This window comes from Poecilia formosa, unplaced genomic scaffold, assembly GCF_000485575.1.
Source record: "Poecilia formosa unplaced genomic scaffold, Poecilia_formosa-5.1.2 Scaffold392, whole genome shotgun sequence".
Lineage (NCBI taxonomy): Eukaryota > Metazoa > Chordata > Actinopteri > Cyprinodontiformes > Poeciliidae > Poecilia > Poecilia formosa.
The window spans coordinates 299,116-309,211 of NW_006800331.1; the positions used below are offsets into that span (position 1 = coordinate 299,116).

At 40.7% G+C, this 10,096-nt stretch overlaps 1 protein-coding gene across 12 annotated transcripts in view; it reads right to left on the reverse strand.

Moving 5' to 3' along the window:
• Positions 1 to 10,096, reverse strand: part of gramd1bb (GRAM domain containing 1Bb) — a 100,487-nt gene that overhangs the window by 37,836 nt on the left and 52,555 nt on the right. The window contains exon 1 of one of the 12 annotated variants that reach the window (XM_016662855.1): positions 8,118 to 8,681. The exons of the other annotated variants lie outside the window; for them this stretch is intronic. Coding sequence (XP_016518341.1) covers positions 8,118 to 8,140 — 23 coding nt within the window. The 5' untranslated portion in view covers positions 8,141 to 8,681. Of the gene's footprint in view, positions 1 to 8,117; positions 8,682 to 10,096 lie in introns of those variants that run through there. 12 annotated transcript variants of the gene reach the window in all.

A 10,096-nucleotide genomic window follows, 5' to 3' on the forward strand; every position in this document is an offset into this window, starting at 1 on the left:
AAAAAAAAAAAAAAAAAAAAAAAAAAAAAAAACATTATTATGCACAGCTTGGCAACAAAACAAAAATCGCTATGCAAAGAAATGTAGTTTTTTCTTTTCTTCAATTTTCTATGGAATTTAAAAAAAAAAACGATCAGAAAAAAATAAATGATATGAAAGTGTTAATCCATGACAGGTGACAGTTGCTAAAGGGCATCTAATTTTGTTTTTGAGTAACAAATACTGCGTGCTTTCTACCTCATGATCTTAGGCTAACAACAAACAACTTAGTCAACAGACCTGTTACGTAATTGCTGGAATTGTGAATGTTAATTACTAATTTAAAAATGTAATGAACAAAACATTACACCAAACTGTGGTCACTTTTAAAATCCTGCAACCAGTTAAAGTCTTTTTTACCAACTTGCCCACAAGTTAGGCAAACGTCCTAATTGTGAAGAATCAACAAAATTAACGCAAGTCAAAATGACAGAAACTGTTACTGTATGCTACTCAAAAAAGTTCAGACCAAACATCTTCAAAATTAACAAAAAAAGCTACAAAACAACACCCAGTGGTTATTCAAACGTGATAGAAAGGGCAACTTACGGCTGCTCTCAAACGTACACCCACTCACACGTAGCAATCATAACACTGAGTAATCACCTCTTCAGATCTTTAAGGAAGCAACCAGAACTCTTAGCAGTGCTGCTTTTGAGGCTTGACCCCGGGACCGGGAGGATGCTGGCGGCTTCTGTGGGAGCCCTCAGCAGAGTCGTTCTGTGGAACAAAGGGAGCTGGTCCACTGAGCCGGACCACTGTGTGCCCAGATAAGCCTGTCCAGCCTCAAACAAGCAACTGACCTACTTAGGGGTCCTCTGTTCTCACTGTTGTTGTACGAGGGGACACGCTACTGGTCAAGCTGACCACAATTTCATACAATTGCCATGTAGACTACAGTGACTGCAACCACCAAGCAAAGTTTATTTTATTGGCATCTTATGAGATACACTAGACCAACGCAAAGTAGTGAATAGTTGTGAATTTTTTTTGTTTTTGTTTTTTACAAATCTGATAACTGTAAAATACTTATGTTTTTAGCCCCTTTCACTCTGATGAAGATGAAAGGACACACGAGGCAGGTCATGTTGTAGAAGGTACGTTGGTTTGATGAGACCAAACTTTTTTGTCGACATACAGCACTCTCTGTGTTGAAGAACACAATTGTTGCCAAATACACCATGCCCACAGTAAAACAGAGCAGTACTGGCAGTGTCATGTAGTGGGAATGCTTTTCTTTAAGAGGGGCAGGGAAGCTGATCAGAGTTGATTTTGGACCATACAAACGGGTTGGTATTAAAGTTTTACAAAATTCCTGTCAAAGACTTGAGAAATGACAGATGAACTTGCCAAATGTGACAGAGCTTGAGTTATTTTTCAAAACAAAACAAAAAGTAATTGGTCTGTAGATGTAGAAAGCTGCTGGCAACAAGCAACAGACATCTAGCTCTGACTGCACCAAAATGAAGTTCCACAAACTTTTTACTTAAGGGGTGAATGCATAAACATGTACACCACACTTTTTGGATTTGTAAATTGTTTTTGAAAAACACGTTATAATACTCTACTTTATGTTGAGTTGTGGGTAAACTTTGGCATGATGTCAAAAGGTTCAAGGGCATGTGCATACTTTTTGCACATGCAGTAGTAGAATCCCAGCATGGTCATAAGTTTACCACAAAAAAACATTTTCCCAACTCAGCCTTGTGTAGAAGCAGACAGATCACACCCCAAAATGAAAAAAAAAAAAAAATACAAAAATCTTATGGCATAGCTTTTTTCGCATCTTTTTAGGAAAATGTTACGTTATTTACAGCGTTGCCACAGCAACGTCATTATGGTGACGCCTGGCTGGGTCGGAAACGTCTGTCAGGCCGAAAGTGTGGGGCGTGCAGTTACCATGACAGCATGTCAAGCCATTCATGTGCACTCAAACTGTTTTCAGCTACCGGGAAAACGAAAGAGCTGGAGGAGTGTGTTTGTGTGTTTGTAAGGGGCCAATGCTGCTGCATAAAACATCCTCACACACGATTAGTCATCTACAAAGCAACAGAATTTAAGCATACTTTACTGTGCAACAGCTTGTAAGAATATAAAAAGAAAAAAAAAAGAAAACTGCTTGGCAAACAGAGACCTGGGGATCGTAGATAAAGTATGTCAAGGCGTTTATTTTATCTATTTAAATCTAGTCTCACAGGCGCAAGTTAAATTAAAATACTCATCCTCGGTCTAAGAGGACCTGACACTGGCAAACCTGTGACAATTTTTGGACTCACATAGGAAGTTGTGACCTACTGCCTAAGGCTGCCAAAACCCGTTTTCTTAAAGCAGATATAATTTAACACACTGATTAAAATTCAAAAGCAATGTCAGTGTGGTGAGGGGATTTAAAAAGATCAAGAGAGGGAGCAGGAGGAAACAGGAAACGGGCAGCAGAATTAAGCAACTGTGGGACATTTAGTCTCATGGGACCGGGCACAGTCCCTGCCATCTGCAGGGGACCTACAGGCATAAGGGGACAACACAGAGGGCCGACAGAGTGTGAAGACAAAAGATATAAAAAATGAAATAGTTGAGCAATTAAAGGCCAAAGTAATTTTCGCATCAGTTCACCTGACGTGAACAGCGCTTCTAACTGAAAATGCAAATATTACTACACAAGCAGAAGTCCAGAGGGTTCAGCTGACATACACCGAGCAGATTTTTGTCAACAAAAAGCTCTCTTTCCTGTGTGTAGAGCAACGTCTGGGATTTATTAAAGGGCAGGAGAGTGGGCCCTCAGTGTTCTTTTCAACATGCTTAATGGCTAAGTGGCTCTATTGTTTTGGTCAAACAAGTTGATGTTAACACTATTGTGAGAATCAGACGTCTCTTACAGAGACGCACGCATTAACAACCACAAATGCAGTTTCCAGTCCATTAAAAACAAAGCAAACAAAAAACAAAAGGATTAAATATTCCCTCCTTCCTACCATGACATTATCAAGGTTTAATAATCAGTATAAGATGAATAACTATGACAGCTCGCTTATTCAAACTGCAGCAGTCATACATCCCTTCTGAAATAGAAAACAGGTAGGATGCAATGAAAATGTTAATTAAACAAAATCTGATATGTTTTTTACATTTAGGGTTGGGTAAACCCTAACCCATTTAGGTATGTAGGTTTTGTAGCAGAACATAGTTGTCATAGCAAACCGTTTAGTACTATAAAATGTTGCAGTTTCTCATCTAAAACAGAAGTCAATCTTTTCAGATTTTATATTTTCCAAATGTTATACAAGTGTGCAGCCAAATATAGTTCTTATTCTCTTGGAAATATGCATACATCTTGATCAGTGACAGGTCAGAAAAAAAACAGGCAGAGGAGTTCAACCCTTTTGTCCCCAACCATCCCTTTGTAATGTGCGCTGACTGCGGTTTCACATTGTCTTCTTGAAAAATGCATGGCTGTCCTTGGAAAAGACCTGGTTTTGAAGGCAGCATTTGTTCCTTTAAAAGCTTAATGCAATTTTCAGCATAGAAACTGCCATCATAGAGACATAGCCTTAATTTGTCACCTGAATTTACACAGTTCCCCAGCAGAATCTGGTGTTGTGACTTACTACTATTATAGAAACCTATTTAGCTTCTCTTTTTTTGTGATTTCCATATAGCTTGCAAAGTGGGGAACACCCCCAAAGGTGGTGGAGAATGACCGAGCTAAGATCCTGTGGGACTTCCAGATCCAGACAGACAAGATGGTAATGGCGAACCAACCGGACATTGTGGTGGTGGATAAAGAACAGAGGAAAGCCGTTGTGGTGGATGTAGCAATACCAAGTGACCACAACATCAGGAAAAAGGAGCATGGGAAACTGGAGAAATACCAGGGCCTCAGAGAGGAACTGGAGAAGGCCTGGAAGGTGAAGACCACAGTGGTGCCTGTGGTCATCGGGGCCCTCGGGGCAGTCACCCCCAAACTGGAGCAGTGGCTCAAACAGATCCCAGGAACAACATCAGACATCTCAGTCCAGAAATGTGCAGTTCTAGGCACAGCCAAGATACTGCGCAGAACCCTCAAGCTCCCAGGCCTCTGGTAGAGGACCCGAGCTCAGAGGATGAAAGAGAGAGACCACCCGCGGAGGGTGAGAGGGGAATTTATATATATATATATATATATATATATATATAAAAGGTATATTCTGTGAAACATTTTTCCTTGAACATAGTTAAACATTACACTGTCAATACATGCCTTCAAAGGGTCAAATAACAATTTGCTGAATCATTTATAACATAGGTTCCGGCACATAAACTGGAGGTGCTCTCAGCATTTCAAATGCTGAGGAGAGTAAATGGACATCAGCATAAAATAGCATGGGACTGCGCAAAGTTATCATCGGGTTATGTCCGAGAGTGTTATGGCTATGCTCAAGCTGCAGCAGAGAAGGATATATGCGGCATGCATCTAATGTTAAGAGTTGCAATCATCTCATGTTTGGAACTTGTCAGCATGTCGAAGCAGCATGTTGCTGTGCTTCATGCAGATTTCGCAAAGTAATAAACCAACAAAAACCACTGCATTCATACTGGTTATAAATTACATTGTACACATTAAGCACAAATAATCTATGCTGTGTTGTAGTTTTATGTGGCGTAAACTCTTGATGTTTCTTTGGGCCTGATTCTTTGATTATTATGTGCTGTGAGAAGGCACTGATTATATAGATCTGTGTAAATTACAGGTATGTAAGGTTACTTATTTTTTAGTCGCACTGCACATAAAAGAAAAATAAAGCAAAATAAGTTTTGTACATTAAACATAGCCATAGTGGTAAAAACACACAGTATAATCAGGGATGACAAATGACTTGTGGGCAGGACATAGTGAGAAAACCCCCCCCTAAAAAACCAGCATGAAATAGAGGCAGAAACAGAGAGATAATAAACTGAGGCCATGAAGGAAACAATGCCGCAGTTTCTCCTTACTGCAGAGACCCTTCTGCGAATTTAAACCCTACATAAATATTTATATATCAAAGGCTGCACATGGGTTCAAAACCTGGCATTTCATTTCTGACTTTGACCATTTTGTCGATTTAATCATCACATCTGATAGCCCTTATATGTTTGAGGACCTGCAAAAATAGCCAGTAATTCAAATAAAAGAAAAATCTTTAGCGTATGACTCTTTAATGCCATTCAGATAGGACAATTATTATTCATGCTGCAGAGACCTGGGAGCTACAATTTTAAATTGAGCTTAAAATAGCCCAGAGAGACATTAGTAGCTCAATGTGGGGTTTTCACTTAGATGTCTGCATGAGGATGTGACCGTGCAGATTTTTATTTTTTTTTGCTGGAATCCTGCTAAAGATCAATTATCTTTGATGTTTTGTTTTCTTGACTCTGCATGTGTATGTGTGTGTGTGTGTGTGTGTGTGTGTGTGCGTGTCTAAAGCTGACTACTGCATCCTCTAAGTTCCAAAAAAGGACTGATAGGAAACCTAAGAGTACAGTTCATTCCTGAAATGTTCACTATGGAAAAACCATGAAAAATGCATTCTTGAAAGTAATATTTCATTAAGGAGGTAAGATGGATGCAGTGTTGTAATGCCTGGGTGCTTAGTTTGTCTGTCAAACTGTCCAGCAGTAACAGGAGGCTGGTCCACCTTGCCACGTGCAGCCAGAAATCTCTGCCTCAAGCCTGCTGTCAGGGCCTTGGTGTTGCTACAGCTGCTGATGCTGGCTGTGAGTGCACATCTGTGACTGAGCGCTTATGTGCGTGTGTGTGCGTGCGTGTGCGAGTCTGTGTGTTTGTGGAGATTTAACTCACACCAAATGTCATACCAAGAGCAAATATCCATACACTGGGACCTTAGCCAAATCCTTACAAATCTCCCTGCTCCCCTTGCTGTCACACACACAGACATGTGCAAGCTGGTTTCTTTCTTCTTCTTCTTCTTTTTATTGTTGTCTTAAAAAATAAATGATGCAAAAATAACAAGCAAAGCACTCTCGTGCATCACAGCTGTGTAAATCTGTCTTTAAAAGAACCGATGCACCATATCTCACTATGATGTGTAGTAAAAGTGTACACAGCAATAAAGTCAAAAAAATTCCAAATTCTACTAAATAAGTGGGACAATAAATTATTTATTTAATGGATTTTTAGTTAATTATTTATATATTAATTTATGGCATTTATGACCCTGCACTGTTTACATTTATTAGAAGATAAGATTTAAAACTGCTCACTATTTTTGTGATAATATAATTATAGACTGCTGACTCAAAGAAGATTATGACTACCAACATCAAGACAACTATATATAAATATGACGATAAACAACTTGCTATTGTCTAAGCTGCACATCCTCTGATGTCACATCAGTAACTGCACCGGCTAATCATCTTGTTCAAATAGTAAATTATTCAAATGATATTTAGCGACTCTGCAGCCGGAGGTGATTTATGTTGCTTATCTTCAGAAATGATCTGAGGTCATTTAATACAGGATTCAACTGGAGACGTGTCCATGTGATCATCATTATGGAGCCATAACAAACGTGAATGTTTTGTTGGAAACAGTTAATTTTGCCATGGTCAACAAATATCAATGACTAACCACGCAAAGTCAACCTCTTAATATAAAACATGAACATTCAGTGCATCACCTGTTAGAGCTCCTTACACACCTTCTTGCTTTGTCTCCAAATTAACCAAGACAAAGACTGTACATGACTTCACTTTTGATTATAATAATAAAACATAATATTTTCTACACAAGAGATTGTTAAATGTACTGGATTAAAAAAATGCACAGGCAGTTATATAATTTTATTTATGTGTGGCTTGTCACCAAGACAAGTCCTTTCCAGGTAAAGGACCATGTGATGCCAACAGATGGCTGTTGAGTATAAAGTAACCTGAAAACAGATTAACTGAGGACAGACTCAGGTTTAGCAGTGTTTCTACACTACAGAGTAACTATGGCACACTGCAAGCACGACACCAACGCTTATATTTAGGTAGCTACATAACCTAGGTAACCTACACTTTGCACAGGGCATCTAATTCATCCTAATGGGCTAATAAATAACATCCAAAGGCTCAGTCTGCACTGGAGAACAATGACGGCGAGATTAGTTCATTTCCAAGACATGTAAGATAATACGAGAGGAGACGACAGATGGGTGAAATTAGGAAGGGCACGTACAAATATAGAGATAATGAAAGAGAGACAGGGGCTTTAGGGAAAACCAGAACTCCTGTGGGGAAAGAAGAGGTCCTCATGAAATTGAAATGGGAGAAAGGAAGCGGGACGCACGTTGCCGAAGCTGCTCCCCATCTATTTTTTTCTTTCTTTTTTTTTTTTTGCAGTGCTCTGTAATTCGTCTCTAAAAATACCAAGCTAGAAAAAGAGGAGGGGCACGAAGAATCGCAGGGGGTAGGGGGGAATAACAGAGAAGATGAAAGGATAGATGATGGAGCACTTTGGCAAAAAAGAAAGTGAAACAAAGTCCACCTGGTTGTGTGTTTGTGTGTGTGTGTGTGTGTGTTTTTTTTGTACATGTGATATGACGAGGAGACAGGAAAACATGCGAGTGGGAATGCCAGGGAGAGACAAACGGAGCATGTGCCAGCTCTTTTCCAGGCGGCCACGTGAGCGCTTTTCCTCAGCTGGTCTGCTCACACTGAGCCAGCCAGAGGGGAGCTGTGTGGGGCCGCTGGAGTCACAGTGGAAAAAAGGCATGCTACATGGAGCTCATACTGCATGTGCCCAGCCTGGTCACAGCCCACCGATTCTCACCTAACCCTCATTCCAAACCTGCATGCTATCTGCAGATTGATAATGAGGACGCAAGCAGAATTACACAAACGCTCTCGTGTTGACCGTTGTTCAAAGAATACGTAGCATTACATGGACATTAGGCGGAAACGACACAGCAGGAAGCGGTCCCATAAATCTTGCCCCTGGCTTAGCTGTGCTATGCATACGTGACAGCCTTAAAGCTACGCACAAAAACAAGTGCAATTTTAAAATCACAGTCAGAGCAACACATTTCATCTGCCTCTGCTGCGCTTATTCTCACCAGGCGAGCTTGAAGCCTTTCATTAGTACAGTGAGGATTGTCTGATGTCCATAGCGCGTTGTGGGCACAGGGCTGCCCGTTCACACCGCTGCATGATGACTGACAGACCGCCAGTGCCTCACCTCCCATACAAAGCCAGAGAGATGCACAGAGGAGGAAGGGAGGATCGGAAGCAGAGACTGATAAACGGTAAAAGACTGAAGTCTGGGAAGATGATCCTGCGCCTCCTCCAGCCCATCTGCTACATTCTTCTGCTTGAATCAAGGTGCCGCAGTACTCAGCACTTGTGCCAGAAACTCACACCTCCCTGGGCTTCTTTGGTTTTCCCAAAAGAAAAGGAGGTGACCCGCACTGCAACATTCGCAGCACAAACTGCAGCATGCCACAGAGGCAAGGAAGGTTTAAGGACTGCAAATAAATGCAATCATGGCTTGTTTCTGATCCTTTCTGACTGTTTCCCTTCAGGTCGTGCTCCACACTGTCCCTCCGAGGTTCTCTTTGCTCAGTCAAACTCCGTCTGTATCAGCTTCAGCCTCCGCAGCGGATGAGAGCTGCACTTGCTGTGCTCACAGTGAGCAGGCGCAGGATCCCTTCCTCCCTCCCTCCCTCCCTCCCTCCCTCCTGTTCACTCTGCCCTTTTCCCTAGATGGCTCCCTTTCTCTATTGCACTCAGAGATAAACCTGGCAGATCCAATGTGAAAGACATGGTGGCTGTTTCTATGTGTAACTCTGTGCAATGATCTGCAGCCCCCACCTCACACATCACAATGATGGAGAAACACAATAGGTGAGATAACCTGCAATACTTTCATAATTTATTCAACTTGCAATCTACTTAGTTAATTTAAGTTAAGGTTCACTTATGCACCATGGTGCATCACTTGCACATAAACACAAATAAAGGGGGAATGTGAATGACAAGTTTGGCTTGCGATTTTATTTTATTTTTTTTTATTTAAAAAAAGAACATGTTGCATCAATAGGGAAGAAAAAAAATCCAAGCTTTCCACATTCATATTATTAATTCAACTCAGACTAATCCTGCACATATGTGAATTTTGTTTATGCAAATAATCACCAAAGTACTGTGGGCTCAACCCTCTAAGAAAAGGGAGGATCTCTTACCATCATCCCAATTGTGTCTAGTGGCAAAATAAACTCAGGTCCTTGTTATTTGAATGAATAACTTTTAAAAAACTCTTCAGGGCAATTATTAATAAAACTCATAATTTAGAAGGAGGGAAGCATTGCAGGAACAGTCTCTATCCAACTGGAGAAACCTCTTGTCACACTGGCCCTTTCTCTTGCATCTAAATGAAATTTAAACCAAAGGAACAGTTTCATGGAAAATGTTGGAAAGTGTTATTTTAAAACTTCATGTAGCTCGACAGTAGCAATGACTGTCAACTCAGTGATCCTGCTCACAATGAAGACATTAGTGGATCTTTGAACTTTGTGCCACCAAATAGTCCACAACAGACAGTGCAGAGGATGCTCACATTATATTTCTAGGCCCCACTGTTGATTCCCTGAGGTGCTGTGAATGTGGCTCTACTGGAGGAAGAGAAAGAGAGGGAACCAAGTAGAAGAGACATAAAAGCTCACCCTAGTATCCTCCCAGGGTGCAGCTGTAAGTGCAATAGCCTGTACTTCATTGCAGCGATGTGACAGCAAGTCATCTCACACACAGCCCATCTGGTGCTCATTTACTCTTGAACTAGGACAAATTTCACAGACACAGTAAAAATAATACTCCCACCTGCGATGCACCAATTGTTAGCATGAATTATGCGCTCAGGATTTCCAGGAACATTCAAGGAGCTTACAAAGTTCATCTATAAAAACAAACATAGCCAAATGAAAGCAGAATGTCTTGACCCAGCTCTATTCTATCAATATTATTACTACAAACAAATAAGATAAAGCAGACGGAAGGGTCATTGTGACGTTCTTTTCATTCTAAATCCTAAAAAAAAATA